This window comes from Myotis brandtii, unplaced genomic scaffold (genome assembly GCF_000412655.1).
Source record: "Myotis brandtii unplaced genomic scaffold, ASM41265v1 scaffold46, whole genome shotgun sequence".
Classification (NCBI taxonomy): Eukaryota; Metazoa; Chordata; class Mammalia; order Chiroptera; family Vespertilionidae; genus Myotis; species Myotis brandtii.
The window spans coordinates 6,433,245-6,453,793 of record NW_005367587.1 but is presented as its reverse complement, the minus strand read 5'-3'; the positions used below and the strand labels follow the sequence as shown (position 1 = coordinate 6,453,793).

Here is a 20,549-nt window from a genome sequence, read left to right as displayed (position 1 = left end):
CGGGCTGAGGAGCGCCCCCCCCCCCGTGCACGAATTTCGTGCACCGGGCCACTAGTATGTATATAAAAGAAAGTAAGTGATGATAGAAAGTATTTTCAATAAGTAAATATCAAACAGAAAATACTCTTAAGTTTTTTTTTAAAAATAGCTAAATACTTTTAGTGTACCAAATTCTTTGAGAATACATGCTTCTCTAAATAATTCACTTCCATCCATCCGATAAACTGAAAGATCTACTTATTTCTAGAAATCACTTTATAAAACTTCCCTTTCTCTTCTGTTTTGTACTGTACATAGTATCAAACATTACCAATAGGACATTTGCTAATTTTATGCTGGCTACATACAATAACAACAACAACAAAAAACCTTTAAAAAGTTGCCATCAAAACCTATATATAAAATACCTATACTAATTTTTATTTATAATTCTGTCAATATTTTGACAAAATTATTTGAGTTGTAAGCTATACAAGCAATAATGCTCTAATTTATTTTCCTTGAATCCTGCATCAATTGACTTGAGTTAGTCTTTCCCCAGTAATTTGACATAGTGAATTACTCACCTAATAATAGTGCTATTAAGAAACATTTTTGTTCTTTCTATAAATTACACATATATTATTAAGAAGATTTCTCCAGATTTAAAAATCATTTCTAATGAAATGACTATGGGTTTCTGTATCTGTGTTTGTTGGTTGCTTTATTTCACATCAGGGATCATGACTTGGAGAACATAGTACCTTTTCATACATATTGACTTTAATATCTGTTCCAAATATTAATAAAGGCCATAACTATCTACTTATTTCCATGTAAAAGTGAATTTACTCTCATCTCCTAGTACTAATCTAAACATAGATCAGAAGCAATTTACTCTCCCTCTTTTTTGTAAGCACATTGCAAAATATGTCCTTTCTTCTAAAAAAAAATTGTATTTATTTATTTTTCCATCACCATTTTTGCTCCCTATACCCTCCTCAACCTCAACCACCTCCCCTGTCCTTTTTAATATTGAAAGAGAGCAAATCATTTTTGCTGTCATTATGACTCGGCATCAGAAAATATTGGGTATAAACTTAATTATACATGTACTTCTTTGTAAACTACTGAATGATTGAATAAAAAGTTATTTACTCAGGAAAATGCTCAGGGAACCACTCATAGATAATTGCATTAGAAATTTAATTATTGTAGTAAATCCTCATAAGTATTACCCTCATTTTATTAATGAGGTTAAATAACTAAGCAGAAAAACCCAAAAGAAAACTGAGGTCTGTCAGACTTCTAAACCTGTTCTCCTAAACAGTGGTCTGTAGTGCCTGTAGTAATAAATAGCTACAATTTACTGAATGATTACCATGCACATCCTATATAATAAAGAGGTAATATGCAAATTGACCATCACGCCCTCACAAGATGGCTGCCTACAACCAGGCCTGCAGGGGCATTACTGCGGGACGACCAAACGACTGAACAAGCAGGCTGCGTGGGGTGACCAGGCCAGCAGGGAGAGGGCAGTTGGGGGCAACCTGGCTGGCAGCGGGGGGAGAGGGCAGTTGGGGGCAACCTGGCTGGCAGTGGGGTTAGGGGCGACCAGGCCAGCAGGGGGTGCAGTTAGGGGTGATCAGGCCAGCATGCAGAGGCAGTGAGGGGCAATCAGGCCGGCAGGGGTAGGGGCAGTTAGGGGCGACCAGGTAGGCAGGCAGGCAGGTGAGCGATTAGGAGCCAACAGTCCAGGATTGTGAGAGGGATGTCTGCCGGGCCTGAACCAGCAGTTGGACATCCCCCGAGGGGTCCCGGATTGGAGAGGGTGCAGGCTGGGCTAAGGGGACACCCCCTGTGCATGAATTTCATGTACTGGACCTCTAGTCCTATATAATAAAAGCCTAATATGTGAATAGACCAAACGGCAGAACAACCGGTCACTATGACATGCACTGACCACCAGGGGGCAGCCACTCAATGCAGGAGCTGCCCCCAGCCCGCAGGCCCCAGGCCAGGCAAGGCAGGTGCCAGCGTGCCCCCCCCAGATCGCCCCGCCAGTCACCCTGCAGAGGGAGGCGACCAGCAGGGGAGTGGGGGAGCGGGGCCGGCGAGCAGGTGGTGCCAGGCTGGCCAAGGCAGGTGCCAGCAGGGACCCCTGACTGCCCCACCGGTGACCCCACAAATCGGCCCTGATCACCAGCCAGGTCTAGGGACCCTACCCATGCACTAATTTCATGTACTGGGCCTTTAGTTGGTAAAATGTTGGCATATACTGTGCTGCGTGTACATATAAAGTAAAATTTATGTAATCCTCAAAACCTTATAATTCTCAGTCCTGATGAGGAAAGTATTATCAGCCCCATTTTGTAGATGAGGAGTCTGGGATTAATGCAGATTAAATAACTTGTTAGCTTAAAGCAGCTAGTGCGTGGAAGTACAAAGATTCAAATCCAGACTCCAAAGTCCATGTTTTTCATTTCTAGTCTAATGTTTCTCAAACTGTAGAATACAACTTAATAGGTGTTTGGCAAAAAATAAAAATGTTCTTAATAACTTGACACTTGCAAACCATATCTGCCCTTTGAAATTTTATAATTCATGACATATGTTAAAGATCTGAGAAATCATAGAGTAAAGAATCCAATTTACTTTTATATAACCCAGAATTTCTCAGATTTCTCTAATTTATTTGATTATAGATTCCTTTCTTCCATGAATACAATCAGTGATTAAAAGGAACACAATTTGGTAAATGCTGTACCGTACTAGTAAATATCTTCTTCATTACTAATACAAATGCATCCTGGGTTATTATACAGGAAATTAAAATCCATATAATTTACAGTGTTTTTATACATAAGAAAAACATTAATAAAACTAAAAATTATCAATGCACACAACTTGGATAAATTTCAAAGGCATTATGTTGGTGAAAGCAGGTAGGCTCCCCTGGCAAGTATGGCTCAGTTGGTTGGAGCATCATCCCATACACTGAAAGGTCTTGGGGTTGATTCTGATCAGGGCATATATCCAGGTTTTGGGTTCAATCCCTGGTCATGACACATATGGAAAGCAACCAATCGATGTTTCACTCTCACATCAATGTTTCTCTCTACCTTCCTCTCTTTCTAAGATCAATTAAAAAAAAAGCTGGACGCAAAAGGTTACATAATATATAATTGCATTTATATGACATCTCGAAAAGCTAAAACCACAGAGATGGAGAACAGATCAGTGGTTGCCAGAAGTTAGGAGTTGGGGAAAGGATGTGACTATATAGGGACAGCATGAGAGTTTTGGGAGTGGGAAATGCTATGTATTCTTATTGTGATGGTGATTTTGAGAATTTATACATGTGTTAAAATCCATAGACCTACACCAAAAGAAAAAAAGTCTATTTAACTGTATAATTTGTAAAGCAGATGAACTATAATAAAGAAAAAAGCATTAACATGTTGCTTCAATGAAGGCAACAAGATTAACAATAAGTAACATGATATAATACTCATTCAATTTTAACATTCATTAAGTATTTATGATGTTCCAAGTATTGCATGAAGAACTTGACATGTATTTTTTAATTTAATCCTTATAATACCCCAACGAGAAAACTACTATTATTATTCCTACTTAACAGATGGGTATACTGAGGCCTGGAGAACTTAACTACACATGAAGTCTATCAATAGGTGGCCATAAAAGGAAGGGATTAAAACAGTAGCAGAAAGTAATTTTTATTTAACCACAGAGAACTTGATAATAGTAGCAGTACAGAGATCAATATTCCTATTTTTGAAGGGTATAAAATTATTATGCCTAGAGGCCATCATGGCTGGAGTGCCAGTAGGGAACTTGGTGATTGGGGACCAACAATTTCTGAACAGAATGATTGTTCATCCCTAGAAATGTAAAGCAAGTCTGTGAATGGCTGGTCTCAGATTCAAGTAAGCAGAAAATGTACTCCTTACATCTGCTGCCTATTCAGTCCTTTAAAAGGCCCTATTGCTGCAGCATAAGTAGTAGAGCTCTTCTTAAAGTTTCTGCTCTTGTCACAGCCATCCCAATTTTTTATTTCACAAAGTTTCTACTTTATACCTGAACTAGAGGCCTGGTGCACAAATTTGTGCACTGGGGGGGGGGGGGTCCCCCAGCCCTGCCTGCACCCTCTCGCAATCCGGGAGCCCTCGAAGGATGTCCGACTGACGGTTTAGGCCCGCTCCCCACAGACATCCTTAGCACTACCATGAAGGTGGGAGAGGCTCCCGCCACCACCACTGCGCTTTCCAGCCATGAGCCTGCCAGCCATGAGCCCAGCTTCTGGCTGAGAGGCTCTCCCCCTGTGGGAGCACACTGACCATAAGGGGGCAGCTTCTGCATTGAGCGTCTCCCCTGGTGGTCAGTGCGCATCATAGCGACCAGTCATTCTGCCATTCGGTCAATTTGTATATTAGCCTTTTATTATATAGGATGGGAGTGAAAACATAGCTATTTATTTCCATGTCCAATGTCCACACTTTCGCCCATTTTTCTATTTCAATACATCTCAGTACTCTTTTTTTAAAAGCAATATATTTTATTGATTTTTTTACAGAGAGGAATGGAGAGGGATAGAGAGTTAGAAACATCGATGAGAGAGAAACATCGATCAGCTGCCTCCTGCACACCCCCCACCAGGGATGTGCCCGCAACTAAGGTAAATGCCCTTGACTGGAATCGAACCTGGAACCCTTCAGTCTGCAGGCCAACGCTCTATCCACTGAGCCAAACTGGTTAGGGCACATCTCAGTACTCTTAATATCAGTGCTCTTCTGCTTTTTAGTCTCCTTTTCTAATATAGTAACAATGTACTTAACTATACAGTACATAGGATAATTAATAATACATATGTAATTATTTTACATTAGAAATCTGAAGAATTGCTTTTACACAAAGTTGGATCACCATTACTAGAACAAATCATTAATTTAGGAGCAGTTGAGTAGTTTAAAAATGGGATGTCTATAATGATGACAGTAATAATTTGTTTTTAAGAAATCCACTATGTGCCATTCATAAAACTTATGACATTACAAACTTCAAGCATAATTTCATTAATTTTCATAAACATCACAAGTGAGTAAATCAAAGTTAATTATAATTTTCAAGGTCATATAGATATCTTACTCTATAAGCCAATGATCTTAATCATTACTTTACACTACCTTGATTTGAATTCTTGATCTCCATCTTCACCCTTTTCCTCCCTTTGCCTGTCATCAAATCATGCCTTTTTAGTACCATCTTAGGCATTTCAAAAGGAAAGCCAAGAAGAAATTCACTGATTTCTCTCTTCACTATTCTCCCCACTCCCTCTTGGCAGGTTTAGGTAATCTTTTGCTATGCTCTCATAGCATATTCCTCTAAAAGTACCTCACATGTTATAGGGAAAGCACAAGTTTATGGCCTTACTTCTGCTACTAGACCATAACAGGTTCAAAATCAGCCAGTATTCTCTTTCATTTTAGTACACCAAACAAATTGCACAAATATACACAAACTAGAGGCCCAGTGCATGACATTCGTGCATTCGGGGGTGGGGGGTGGTCCCTCAGTCTGGCCTGCTCCCTTTTGCAGTCCAGGAGTCCTCGAGGGATGTCCGACTGACAGCTTAGGCCCACTCCCCATGAGCCGTCAGCCCGGCTTCTGGCTGAGCGGTGCTCCCCCTATGGGAGTGCACTGACCATCAGGGGGCACTTCCTGCACTGAGCGTCTGCCCCCTGGTGGTCAGTGTGTGTCATAGTGACTGGTCATTCTGCCATTCAGTCTATTTGCATATTACCCTTTTATTATATAGGATGTTTTATAGAAGCTTTATATATATATAAATAAACTATATATACATAAGCTAACTGGTTAAAATTACCACAATTTTATACTATTAAGTCTTTATAATAGTAGGTATAAACAAACATTAAAAGTACCTATGATGCCAAGAAAACATTCTAGTGTGAGCATATAAGTAATACAAGATAGGATTATCCAATTTAGAGTAAAAATAAAATTAAAGTTTAAGCAAGATTTGGAATTATGGTAATTCTGGATGAATATATTGCCACTAAAATTTATTGCAAGTAAAAAGGACATTGTTGAGGTATAGGATATGGCTGCTATATATACACACGATAGAATTTTAAGTATTCTTTAATTTTCTATATATTAAAATTTAATACTATTTTATTATGCCAATGTACATTACTGTTTATCTTTTAAACAAACGATAATCTTTCCAATTTCAAAGTATAAAAACCTAAAGTACAGAGGCTTGGTTATGTATTTAATTATTTCATGTGCAATACCAATAGGTAAATAGCTCTTCTTAATAATGCTAAATGACTGCTACTTGTAATGTACATAGCCAAAAGCCCTACATTGTTAAAATTAATGTATATAATACTCAACTGACTATTCATAAAAATTTTAAGCAAGTTGTTATTTGTAATCTATATATAAAAGGCTAATATGCTAAGTGTCCCTCCCTCCATCCAACTGGTCACTATGATGTGCATTGACCACTAGGGAACAGACACTCAATGCAGGAGCTGCTGAGCTGCAGTGACTTGGCAGCCATGGTTCTCAGGTGACGCACCCGAAACCAGAGAGGAGGGAGCCTGATTCCTCGTGGGCCACTCAATTCCACCTGCGGTCATGCGTTATGTTGTTGCTGGGTCACTGTTGGCCCCGAATCTGGTTTACTGCACACTTGCATTTGCATTCCACACCCTGTACGACAGCAACTTTGAAGAGTGCCCTCTCACACTTCAGGACCCCTTGGGGGATGTTGGAGAGGCTGTTTCAGCTTGATCCTCACAGGACAGGCTGAGGGACCCCACCTGCCTGAGGAACCCCGCTCACTCCACAGACCCCTTTTGAGCCACAGCACCACCCAAGGTGGGGCCGCTGGGAAGGGACCACAGGAGGTTGGCTCCAGGGCATTTCTGGCCCGTCTCGCCCAGTCCCACCTCGCTGGCCACCTTCTAATTAATTTCCTTTCAATGTGCACGAATCCATGCACCAGATCACTAGTATTCATAATAATGATCATCACATATATGCTTATTAAACAGTAAGAAATCTGTTATTGTTAATGTAAAGGATTCAGCCAGGTAATATAATTATGTAAAACTTTAAGCACTACATCAACATTAAAAGTTATCTGCCTTTTTTGTCTCTGTTCATTGCATATTTTCCAATAATTCCCAAAGTAAAAGTGCATACCTGTTTCTACAGGTCTTGTATTCTACTTTAAGTATTGGTTTACAAGATTCAGATTTTCTTCCTTCTCTTTGACTTTTTCCTAAAGAAAGAAAAAGAATTTTATTAAATCTGATTTAAATTATACTAGTCCATGAGAATTAAAAAGTTTGACTAAGGAAATATAAAGAAAATAATAATGTAATATGTATTTTTCCTAATAGGATAAACACATGTCTATGTAGCCTAACATTTTTGTTGAATTTGTAAACAATTTATTGAATCCTAATACTTGACTGCTATATAGTCAATAAAGTTATATGTAAACTTATCAAATTTATATTGTTTTACATTCTACATGTATAAGTATAGTCTTATGTAAGATTACTTTAATTATTTAAGTTCCTTTTTTTTTAAATCCTCAATCGAGGATATACTTTTATTGATTTTAGAGAGAAAGGAAGGTAGAAAGAGAGAGAGAGAGAGGAAACATTGATGTGAAAGTGAAACACTGGCCCTGACCGGTTTGGCTCACTGGATAGAGCGTCGGCTTGCGGACTGAAGGGTCCCGGGTTCGACTCTGGTCAAGGGCATGTACCTTGGTTGCAGGCACATCTCCAGTAGGGGGTGTGCAGGAGGCAGCTGATCGATGCTTCTCTCTCATCGATGTTTCTAACTCTCTATCCCTCTTCTCCCTTCCTCTCTGTAAAAAATCAATAAAATATATTAAAAAAAAAAAAGAAAGTGAAACACTGATTGGTCACCTACTACACATGCCCTGACCTGAGATCAAATCTGCAACCCAGGTATGTGCCCTAACTGGGAATTGAACCTGTGACCTTTTGGTGTATCAGACAATGCTCCAACCAACTGAGCCACACCAGCCAGAGCTAATTATTTAAGTTTCAAGATAAAATAAACAATCTTTAAATTGAAAGCACACATACATATTTATGCACAAAATGAAATGTGTTATTATGAAGATCCATACTCAACATTTTATCTATAACACAACTAAACCCCATTCATTTGCAGAAAAACATGCTATTCAAAGCTTACAGAATATCAATATCATTGCATTTTCATTAAATTCATTTAAAGGAAAGTTCATTAGATGATAAACACAGATAGTATGTTTCATGATTTTAAAAAGTAAATTTAATGATGTATTCTATTTTCATACAACAAAAATAGTGGTTTCTTGTAAAGGAAAGATGATGTTGTTTAGATTTTATAAGATTTTGAATAAAGAATCAGAAAGTATGAAATGGAAACAAAGCTACTTCTGCATTTATTTTTTAAAATATATTTTTATTGATTTCAGAGAGGGAAAGGGGAGAGAGAGAGAGAGAGAGAGAGAGAGCTAGAAACAATAATGATGACAGAGAATCATTGATTGTCTACCTCCTGCATGCCCCCTACTGGGGATCGAGCCCACAACCCAGGCATGTGCCCTTAACCAGAATTGAACTCAGGACCCTTCAGTCCACAGGCCGACGCTCTATCCACTGAGCCAAACCAGGTAGGGCTACTTCTGCATTTAACTACTTATCTTTCAATTTATGTTTTTGTTTATATTCTGTCTCATTTTAATAAAATTGACATTTTTAGATGATTTATACATTTTTTATTTTAAGTACCCTTATTTGTTCTTGTATTGCCACAGCTGTTTATAGACACAGTTGTTTATAGACACCTATTATAAGTAGGTGTTTACATGCATATATGTTCAAGTTTTCAGGATAGCTTTAGAATGGCACAGCCAAATCCAAATAGGATGTCAAGATAGTTATATTTAATATGTTTAAAGGGTAGGGTATTAGCATAAAACACGCCATATCTGCTCTATGGCATTTTTTCTAAAATTGCTTTTTCTTTTACCCTATGTCAATAAGGAGGCAACTAATAATAAAATATTGGTCATAATCATTCTCATTAAAAAAAAGACGTAAAAGTATCTATTATAGATAAAAAGTAATTGCTGACATAATAAGTAAATTGTGATGCCTTACAAAGAGACAACTCTGGCTCAAGACTCACACTGAACAGTGGTCTTGGGATTGAGGAACATCTGGTTGGGGTTACTGGTTTGGGTAATGAGTGGGATAAGAGAACTGAAGGAAGCAAGAGACAGGAAAGAGACCCATCCTTTACACAGTGATGTCTTTTTTAGCCAGGGCTTCTCTAATAATCACCAAGCTGTTAATTAACCACAACAGTATATTTACAGTTTTTTATACATCTGGAAGCAATTACTAGTTTTCAACCAATACACATCAGTATTATACACCAATTTTAATAGAAAAGATATCCAATTAATTAATGTTTTACTTCAATTTCCAACTCCAAAATTATTTTTGGGGTGAAGGATTTCTGCTTTAATAATATTTGTTGCCTGTCAGTAATTGAAGTAGCTTAAATGTCATATTGTATAAAACATTGTAATAAAAAATTGCGTTTATTGATACTCCTTATGCTCAGAGTACTGTACTATTTGTCAGGGTACAAAGAAATAACTGACCATCTAGAAGCTTAAAATGTACTAAATTAAACAAAACAAATATAAAAATGACAAAGGAGGTACCATAGGCAAATCATGTGTCTAACTCATAGGTAAAAAGGAGAATTATAATAGAAATTAGAAAATACTTCAAACTGAATATTAACAAAAATTACATATTATTAATGAAATTACATATAAAATTTGTAGGATACAGCTGAAGTAGTACTTAAGAGAAAATTTTTTATTTTAGAAAATAAAAATAGCTGAACCAGAAAAAACCAAACTGAATCCAAAGAATATAGATAGATATGACAATGGAGGCCTCTATTGTTGAAATCACTGACACTGGCTTCACTATGTCATAGTGAGGCAGCAGGAATTTAATTTGATGTATATGTTATGAGAGATGCAGATGCTGATGTTTTCAACAACTTTGAACAGACTTCATTTTTTTCAAAAACAGAATTATAGAAAAAAACCAAACTGATAAAATAAATATAGATATGGTAAAATATATGAAAGTATCAGTTACCCAGGCAAGCCAAAAAGAACTTGTATCAAAGTTGACTAGTGAGAATATAAGTAAATAGAAAATGTATGAATAAGCCATATTACACATTTGCAAATAAAAGTTAAAATTGGGGTTGGGGGGGGGGAGAGTTGATGGGAAGGAGAACCCACCACAGAAACAAATAATTAAACCTGAGAAGATGTACAGCAAATACGTATCCAAAGTTTCCATAACAGCAATTATTTTTATTTTTAATTTTTATTGATTTCAAAGAGGAAATGAGAGGGGAAAAAGAGATAGACACATCAATCATGAGAGAGAATCATTGATCGGCTGCATCCTGCACACCTCCTATGGGGATCGAGCCCGCAGCCCGGGCATGTGCCCTTGACCAAAATTGAACCTGTGACCCTTTAGTCCACAGGCTGACCCTCTATCCACTGAGCCAAACCAGCCCGGCACAGCAATCTTTAAATAAAGCATCTCATGTAAGTGTCTAAATTTAAAGTAATCTCTAAGTAAAGCACTTCAGATTAAATGTATTAATCATCTGCAGATGGAACATGCAGCTGTGGTACAAAACATGGCAGACTAACACAAGATGAAATAATTCCATCTTGTGATTTATAAGTCACCCATTATTTTAAAAAAACACTGTTTTCTAAATGTTACACTTTATAAATGCTCAGAAACTATAAAATAGAATGTGTTTGATTAAATGGTAGGTTTTGACCTCTTTAAGAAACAACCAACACTTTGAGATAAACATAGAATTCTGATTACCAATATTCTTGAAAATAATATGGTCATCTGAATCAAAGATAGGTGGACATGCCCAACATAAATGCTACTCTTTTCAATGAGGAAGATAAAATAAATACAACCTGCCCTGACAGGTTTGGCTCAGTGGATAGAGCGTTGGCCTGCGGACTCAAGGGTCCCGGGTTCAATTCCAGTCAAGGGCATGTACCTTGGTTGTGGGCACATCCCCAGTGGGGGATGTGCAGGAGGCAGCTGATCGATGTTTCTCTCTCATCGATGTTTCTAACTCCCTATCCCTCTCCCTTCCTCTCTGTAAAAAAATCAATAAAATATATTTTAAAAAAATAAAAATAAATACAACCTATAATAATACCACAGTCCTCATAATTTCGTGGAACCAAATGGCAGAAATGGAAATAAATGCAGTAACTAGAAAACAACAGGTAACAAGGCAGTATAGGAATTAGGTCTGAAAGTCAGATCTAGGTAATGCCATTCTCCTTAACACTTAAAAACTGGCCAAATATCCTTTATTATCTCCTCTGTTTCAGATATATCAACCATCCATTATCCAATTTTTGGTTGGAAAGGTCTATATAAATATCACTTACTAAGTAGGAAAATGGATAGACAGGAAGTTTGGGGCATAATGTGGGGGGTCTGAATGAGGTATAAAATAGGTATTTAGAATCAGAAGCTATGTCCTATTGCTTCTTTCTACCAAACACATTAATACCACCTCTTTAAATCAAAGCACTATAATTCTATAGTTGATTCCTTTTGAAAGCATGCTTCTTACCATGTGGAATTGTGATCTGGAAAGGACGGCTTGGGTTTTTCAGGTTCCATAAAGTCAAGCTACCATCTGAATGGCTGCACATGAACTGTCTGCCCTCATGATGCCAATCAATTGAATGAATAGCCTAATGGAATAACAATTAAAAACAAGTAGAGTGAAAGTTGATGTTATATCATTCTATATTTCAAAGAAAAATTATTGACATAAAATTATTATAGCAATAACACTTAAGAAACATACATAATTTTTCTGACCCACATTATACTATCTTTGATTCATCCCTTTGTGGGCTTATAAAAGGGTACAAAAACTCATCTCCTGAGATAAATACAAGTTAAGTAAATTTTCTAACATCATTAGATCCCATAACTTGTTATAAATTCTGCATCCTCCCTGTATCCTATAATGTTTCTTTGAAAAATTGTTTACATAGAAGTACAAGAAAGGTTATCTGAAGATGATTTCTGGTAAGGCAGTGGGCTAGTTCCACTTAAAGTAGCTAATTTAAAAAACAATATACATAAGAGCCACCATACCTAATGATGAGCCAGACCAATGGGAAGTACTTTATGTACATTATTTCATTTAATCCTATAAAACAGGTATTATTTTTTCCAATTTACACATGGGAAAATAGGCCTAGAGAGATTGAGGTACTTGCTCAGGTCACACAACTCAAAGTTCAGGTCTATCTAACTAAAAAACCCATATTCAATCATTGTAGTACCATATTTCCTCCAACATAAAAAATTTAAATTGATTTGAAGCAAGAAGAATTAATTTTTTATATTTACAGATTCACTCTGTAGTTGTGAAAGAAAACTAAAAAGTACTACTCCATTTTCCCAAATTTATTCCCAGTGGTAGCATAAAGTAGGTGCTCTAGTAGACATAAAAGCTGAACAGATATATGCAATAGGATCCTTTCCTTAAGGCAGCGGTTCTCAACCTGTGGATCGCGAACCCTTTGGGGGTCAAACGACCCTTTCACAGGGGTCGCCTAAGACCATTGGAAAACACATATATAATTACATATTGTTTTTGTGATTAATCACTATGCTTTAATTATGTTCAATTTGTAACAATGAAATTGGGGGTCACCACAACATGAGGAACTGTATTAAAGGGTCGAGGCATTAGGAAGGTTGAGAACCACTGCCTTAAGGGGACTTAGAGAATAATGAGCTAGGAAAGACTGACGTAAATGAACTTCCAAACAATAAGTATTATTAGAGTTACAGATAACTGATGCTAGAGTAATCATTAGACATATCATAAAGTAAACAGGATATAAGCTATACTTTAAAAGATAAGATTTGATTAAGTGGAAAAGATAATATGAAACTGTGGACTTATGTTTTTTTCTCACCCTGCTCTTCATTACTAGGCAGAGAAGGGAAATGTCACTTCTTGCCACCTCTACGTGTTAACTTGGATGATCCTCAGTTAAGTTCTCTCAGACTGCTTTTCTACATATGGTGGGGGCAGAGAAAGTCCTCAGGCCCATCCCTTCTTCCTATCCCAGTCAATTTCTACCTCCTAAAGAAGACATATCAAAATAATAGCTACAACACAAAACCAAAACAAGTAAGTACTATAAAAGAAGTATATGTATTGTACAGAAGAGCAGACATGTAAAAACAACTTGTTATTAGAAAGGAGAATGTCAAAAAGTGCATTATTGAAGAGGTGGCATTTGACCTGACTTAATGAATAAATATTCAATTTCTAATTATTTGTTTATACCCTACCCTTTTCTTAAAAAGGACTTTAACGCTCTACTAAAATACAACTAATTCAAAAAGAATTTTAAAATGTAGAAAACAGAAATGAGGTTCCACTATATGTCTTAAAATGATAATCTTGTTAGTAAAAGCCACTGAAAAGGTAGGAAACCAAAGGAAATGATACATATATCATAAAATCAATATTTAAAATGATTTCTAGGTAGAAAGTGCTTAGAGTGCAGTAGTCCACTGACTTAAACATAGTTAGTCCTATTTAAACATTTCATTGTAAATACTTTTGCTTGCTTTTTAAGGTTAGAAACATTCCTTCTACACTGTTTAAGACCATAAGAAAACTATCGATTCAGCATTTTCCTCTGGATTTCCTTTTTAGCTGCTCTATGCTAGTTCCAACTGGCTAAATTCTCAGATGGTATTTAGACTCTTATCTAGCTGCTTAGTCTTGAGAAAGGTAACAATCTCCATCCTTATCTTTACATTCTGTGTATTTAACAAAAGGAAAATCCTTCTTTCGTTATGATTTAAGATGCCCCGAAATTTTATCATAAAGAGTATATTTGTATAACATCACTTGCCGTAGTATTTTTCACCACGCATGCCCACATTACCTGTAAATCTTTGGCTATCTTTAAGTATCAAAACTTAAAAACTGTTAAGAGGGGATTGGAGGGAGCACAGAAAGGAAGGGTTATAAAAGAAATATTTTTAAAATTTATTTTTATATTTATATCAGTGTTATCTTACATTCTTCTGAACTCTTTCCCTATAAGCATGGGTGATACCAGACAGCAATTGTTGACCTGTATATTCCTCCTATCTCTCCCTAGTCTACCATTTTAAAATTTTAATTGAAAGCACAGATGTTAACCTTTATTTTCACAGCTATAAGAGGCAATTCCCCTTTCTTCTCATCTTTGCCTCCAGCTTCACTGTCTTCACATTAGCCTTTCCTGATGATGGAAATAATTAATGGCCTAGAATCAATCTCTGAACATATGAAGTATCAGGTCAGAGACTATTCTTTTATAAATAGGAGTTAATTGCTTTCTCTAAATGAAACCCTAATCAGCCCCAACTATGTACAATAAAACTTCAAGATCTTACTGACTCTTATTATTAGGCATTACTATGTACAAAATCTCTATTCTAAGGCAGCAGTACTAGAAGATAAGACCATTCAACAACTTAAATTTGATGATACATAAAAATAATTTTCTGTGTGAATAGTGTCTTTAGAGACCTTAAGGATAATGAGTTAAGACAAAAGCACACAGCCTAAAGAAAGGAAAAAACTTTAGACGAAGGTGGCTATACAGTATAGGTAATAGGCACCAAAGTATGTAAGATGCCATAAAGGGCCCAAAAAATGGGCAGTCAAGGCAGAATTCCCACTCAGAAAAACAACCCAGAATTGGAACTTGTGCAAATGCCAACAGGAAGTATGAGGCACTGAATCAGAATCAGTCAGTGTCCCAATGATAAGAATACTGGTAACATACAAAGCTTAAAAGCAAAAAACAGACACAAAGTCATAACACTGTTTCAAATATTTCAGAAGACATCACTTACCTCATCATAATAAAGTCTCAGTTCTGCTCTTTTAGATTTCAAGTCCCAGAATACCACAGTACCATTTTCATAACCTATTAGCAGCTGGGAAACATTAGAACAATCATTTTGTAATGCTAACATTAATTTTAACTTGTTCCAAATAAAATTTAATGTTAACACATTAAAATTAAATCATACTATATAATACAACTTTATTTAGAATACCAATTTTTCTAGATCCTGAATATAGACTTCCTATGTTTTAAAAAACTGGCAAATATGCTATTTCAATATAAACATTTACCAATTAAATCTGCCTCATTCCAAAGAGAAATTGAGAAAATATGTAAAAATACATGACACAACAAAAAAAAATAGATAAGGAAATTGAAGCAAAAGAAAAAAAGGGATAGAAAAAATAAAGATGAAATAAAGGATGAAATGAAGTAAGTTTAATAAATTATGTATAATGCCATTCGATCCTATACACTTGAAAATGTGGCCACAAATTTGGCATCTAGTTTCTCTATATCAAGTTCTTTTTTCTTTGATTTATAACAGCATTTTAAACTCAAATTTATGAACACTTAGGGGTTCACAAAGAAATTCTAGAGATTCAGATCATTAAAAGTGGTTAATAGTTGTTTATAAACCAATAAATAAGACAATTAAAATACATGTTCTTCATCCTATATAATAAAAGAGAAACATGCAAATTAACCATCCCTCCACTACTCTCAACCCATGCCCACCAGCCACGCCCACCAGCCAACCAGGAGCGAGTATGCAAATTAACCCGACTAAGATGGCGGCGGCCACAGAGCTGGAGCAAGCAGGAGGCTTGGGTTGCCCCTGGCGATGGAGGAAGCCAAGCTTCCCACCTGCCTGGCCGGCCCTCGGCTCCGCTCAAGGCTACAAAGTTTCAATTATAGAAGATAAATAAATCTCAGGGAAAAAAAAGAAAAAAAGGAGAGGCTGGGAGCTTGGGTCGTGGGGGCACGTGGCCAGCCTGAAAACGACCCTCAGCCCCTCACCCAGGCTGGCCAGGCATCCCAGTCTGGCCAGGCACCCCAGTGGGGATCCCCAACCTGAAGGGGGTGTGGGTAGCCTGAAAACGGCCCTCAGCCCCTCACCCAGGCTGACCAGGCACCCCAGTGGGGACACCCACCCTGAAGGGGGTGTGGCCAGCCTGAAAACAGCCCTCAGCCTCTCACCCAGGCTGGCCAGGCGCCCCAGTGGGACCCCCACCCTGATCCGGGACACCCTTCAGGGCAAACCAGCCAGCCCCCACCCGTGCACCAGGCCTCTATCCTATATAATAAAAGGGTAATATGCAAATTGACCCTAACAGCAGAACAACTGAGAATGACTGGTCACTATGACACACACTGACCACCAGGGGGCAGACATTCAATGCAGGAGCTACCCCCTGGTGGTCAGTGTGCTCCCACAGGGGGAGCTCTGCTCAACCACAAGCCAGGCTGCCGGCTGCCAGCACAGCGGTGGTGGTGGGAGCCTCTCCCGCCTCCTCACCAGTGCTAAGGATGTCTGACTGCATCTTAGGCCTGCTCCCTGCTGGCAAGTGACATCCCCCGAGGGCTCCCGGGCTGTCAGAGGGATGTCTGACTGCCAGCTTAGGCCTGATCTCCCCAGAGAGCGGGCTTAAGCCAGCAGGTGGACACCCCCCAAGGGGTCCCAGACTGCGAGAGGGCACAGGCCGGGCTGAGGGAGCCCCCTCCCAGAGTGCACAAATTTTTGTGCACTGGGCCTCTAGTTTTAAACTAAAAGAATCTCAGAACAGATACTTATAAGATCATATTCAAGTTTCAACTAGTGCTAGCCATGCTGATTTTTGCTATGATTCTGAGTGCTTATGTTTCATTAAATTTAATCTATCCTTGGTTGAAAAAACAGAAGGATAAAAATAGGCCAGTATTGAAATAATAATATTGCCCATGGATTTGCCTTAGGATGACTTTCTAGAAATCTACCAATGAGAATTGTTATACAGTATGATATTTCAATATTAAAAAAAAAACACAAAAAACCTAGTGGTAAAATGGAAAATATAGTGCTGGTTATAAGCTACTCCAACATAGCATCCTGAGACTTAATCACTTACACAAAAAATAACAAACCAGCTTGTAGTTTTAACAGGAAATAAACAAAATTTCATATATCAGGTCAGGAAAGCAATGTATGCTTATTTTTTAAGCTATAACATATTCTTATTTTGTTTTTAAACCATAAACAATAAATTTTAAAATTGATTTGACAAAACAATTGAGCTTCTTTACAAACTAAAGGGCATGACTTGCTAAATTTAAAGTGTAAATTTAAATAATATTTCCTAAAATAAAATTTACATAAAGTCATGCATATTGTACTAAGATGTGTTTCAACTTCAAATAAATTCTTTTTACATACCAGAGAAAATGATGGACAATAAAACCAATTCCTATGTAGTATATGAAAAAAATTCCTACAGAGTATATGGAAATGAGATTTGTACATCTAAAGAGTTTGAAAAATCTGACTTAAGTGAAAAAATCCTATATATTAACACATTGTTTGTGGCTAGATATTATAACGAACTAACAGGTGGCTCTACTACTTACAGTCAACGTAAAACGTATAAATACGTTTCCCGCATACAATGTGTTAAAAGCCTAATATGCTAAGTGTCCGGTTGACCTGTAGGCCGTCCAACCAATCAAAACATAATATGCTAATGATATGCTAAGGCCGCTCAATGTGCACTGACCACCAGGGGGCAGTTGACCAGTAGGTTAGCTTGCTGCTGGGGTCCGGCTGATCGGGACTGAGCGAAATGGGCTGGACATGCCTTAGAGCCCTCCTGTGGTCCCTCCCTGGCTGGCCAACCTCCCGTGTCCCTCCTCAGCCCCAATCATGCACCAGTGGGGTCCCTTGGTCTAGCCTGTGCACTCTCGCAATCCAGGACCCCTCAGGAGATGTCAGAGAGCTGGTTTCGGCCTCACACTTCATCCAGATTTGGTTCTGATTTGTCGGTTACCATGCCAGTTAGCGTCAAAAGCTCCACCTCCTAGGCAGCCATTGACTCCTCACACTTCACCCAGATTTGGTTCTGATTGGTCAGTTTCTATGCCAGTCAGTGTCTCCAGGCCTATCTCTGGGCCTGATCAAAGAGGCGGGGCTGATCAGCAGCTCCCCTGGAGGTCCATAGAGAAACAGAGGTGCAGCTGCTGGCAAAGCCCAGAGAGAAAGAGAGAGGCAACAGCTGATCAACAGCTGCCACAGAGGCTGCGGATCAGACCCTGCCTCTCTCTCTGCAGGCCTCTCTCTGGGCCTGATCCTCAGCCCCCTCAGCAGTCAGTGCTGCATCGCCATGGCAACCTAGCACTGACTTCCAGTGTTCAGTCGAGCCTTGGTCATTGTGGACGTTACGGACCCTGGCTCTCTCTCTATATAGATAATTTAAAAATATACCTCCCATAATAGAAGTAGGGTGACTTCTTCACTACTATATCATCAGAACCTGGAACACTATTTGAGGAAAATAGATTATCTGATAAATATATGTTAAATTAATTATTATTATTTTTTTAAATATATTTTATTGATTTTTTACAGAGAGGAAGGGAGAGGGATAGAGAGTTAGAAACATCGATGAGAGAGAAACATCAATCAGCTGCCTCCTGCACGCCCCCTACTGGGGATGTGCCCGCAACCCAGGTACATGCCCTTGACCAGAATAGAAACCGGGACCCTTTCGTCCGCAGGCTGACGCTCTATCCACTGAGCCAAACCAGTCAGGGCATGTTAAATTAATTATTAAACACCAGCCCTGACCAGTGTGACTCAAGTGGGTACAGAATCAGCCCACTCACTGAAGGGTCATGGGTTCGATTCTTGGTCAAGGGCACAACCTGAGTTGCAGGTTGATCACTGGCCCCAGTCCAGGTGAATGCGAGAGACAACTAATTGATGTGTCTCTCACACATTGATGTTTCTCTCTCTCCTTCTCCTCCCTCCCTTCCACTCTCTAAAAAGAAATAGACCCTGCCCGGTGTGGCTCATTGGCTGAGTGTTCATCTATGAACCAGGAGGTCATGGTTTAATTCCTAGTCAGGACACATGCCCAGGTTCTGGGCTCGATCCCCAGTAGGGGGCATGCAGGAGGCAGCCCATCAATGATTCCCTCTCATCATTGATGTTTCTATCTCTCTCTCCTTTCCCTCTCCCTTCCTCTCTGAAATCAATAAAAATATATATATTTTAAAAAGCAATGGAAAAAATATTGAGTGAGGATTTAAAAAACAAAACACCCACACACAAAAAAACACACACACACCAAAGTATCAAAATAATTAGAAGTCACTGACAAAAATATTTTGGAAACTAAAAAATATACTCCTAAATAATTAATGGTAAAAAAGAAATCATTATGAAATTAAACACAAATGCCTCATATTGAAAATTGTGGGACACATGTAAATATTTGTCAACAGAGAAATGTATACTTTTATAAAAATGTATAAATCAACAATTTTAATTGTTTACTGATATAATCATTTGACTTTAGAAAAAACATTTAAATACCAAATTTCAGGAAATAGAAGAAAAAATATTGAGTTCTTTTATCCAAGAGCAAAGAATACCTTTCTCTTATTCAAGTACACTTTTATATCTTTCAGGAAGTTGGAAAGTCTTCCATACATAGATTTTCTTAATTTTATAGCTAATTATTTTGAATTTTTGGTTGCTGTTTTATATGGGATCATCTCTTAATTGTCTCTTCTAAGAGGGTACTGTTTCTATGGTTGGATTTTAATATGCTACCCTCTAAATTCTTTCACTGTTTGTATTCATTTTAATGTTTATTTTCACAGGCATTCCAGGTATATTACCATATAACCTAAAATAGGGACTATTTTATTTCTTCCTTTCCAATTTATATTCCTTTTTTTGTATGTATCTAACCACATTACAAAAAAATCCGTTAAAAATAGTGGAGAGGGTGAGCATCCTTGCTTTCTTCCTGACTTTAGTGCCAATGCCTCTAGTGTTTTCCCCATTAAATGAGATCTTGGATTCTACATATTTAACATATACATACATATATACATAAGGAAGTGTGAGTTAATTCATTTTTATACATTTGTTTTGTCAGGAATCCTATAATAAAACCCTAATATGCTAAGTGTCCGGTCATACGGTCATCTGTTCAACCAATCAAAGCATAATATGCTAATGATATGCTAAGGCCACTCAACTGCTTGCTATGACGTGCATTGACTACTGGGGGCGGGGGGTGGCAAATGCTCTGACGAGTAGGTTAGCTTGCTGCTGGAGTCCAGCTGATCAAGACTGAGCAAGACAGGCCGGACACGCCCTGGAGCCCTCTCATGGTCTCTCCCCAGCTGGCCAACCTCCCATGTCCCTACCTGGCCCCGATCATGCACTGGTGGGGTCCCT

At 38.0% G+C, this 20,549-nt stretch overlaps 1 protein-coding gene across 7 annotated transcripts in view; it reads right to left on the bottom strand.

Annotated features, from left to right (window-relative positions):
* Window positions 1-20,549, bottom strand: part of STXBP5L (syntaxin binding protein 5-like) — a 200,552-nt gene that overhangs the window by 120,819 nt on the left and 59,184 nt on the right. For all 7 annotated transcript variants that reach the window (XM_014546987.1, XM_014546986.1, XM_005875357.2 and 4 more), the window contains exons 7-9: window positions 15,111-15,194; window positions 11,794-11,917; window positions 7,243-7,321 (exon numbers count right to left, since the gene is read on the bottom strand). In XM_014546987.1, coding sequence (XP_014402473.1) covers window positions 7,243-7,321; window positions 11,794-11,917; window positions 15,111-15,194 — 287 coding nt within the window. The remainder of the gene's footprint in view (window positions 1-7,242; window positions 7,322-11,793; window positions 11,918-15,110; window positions 15,195-20,549) is intronic.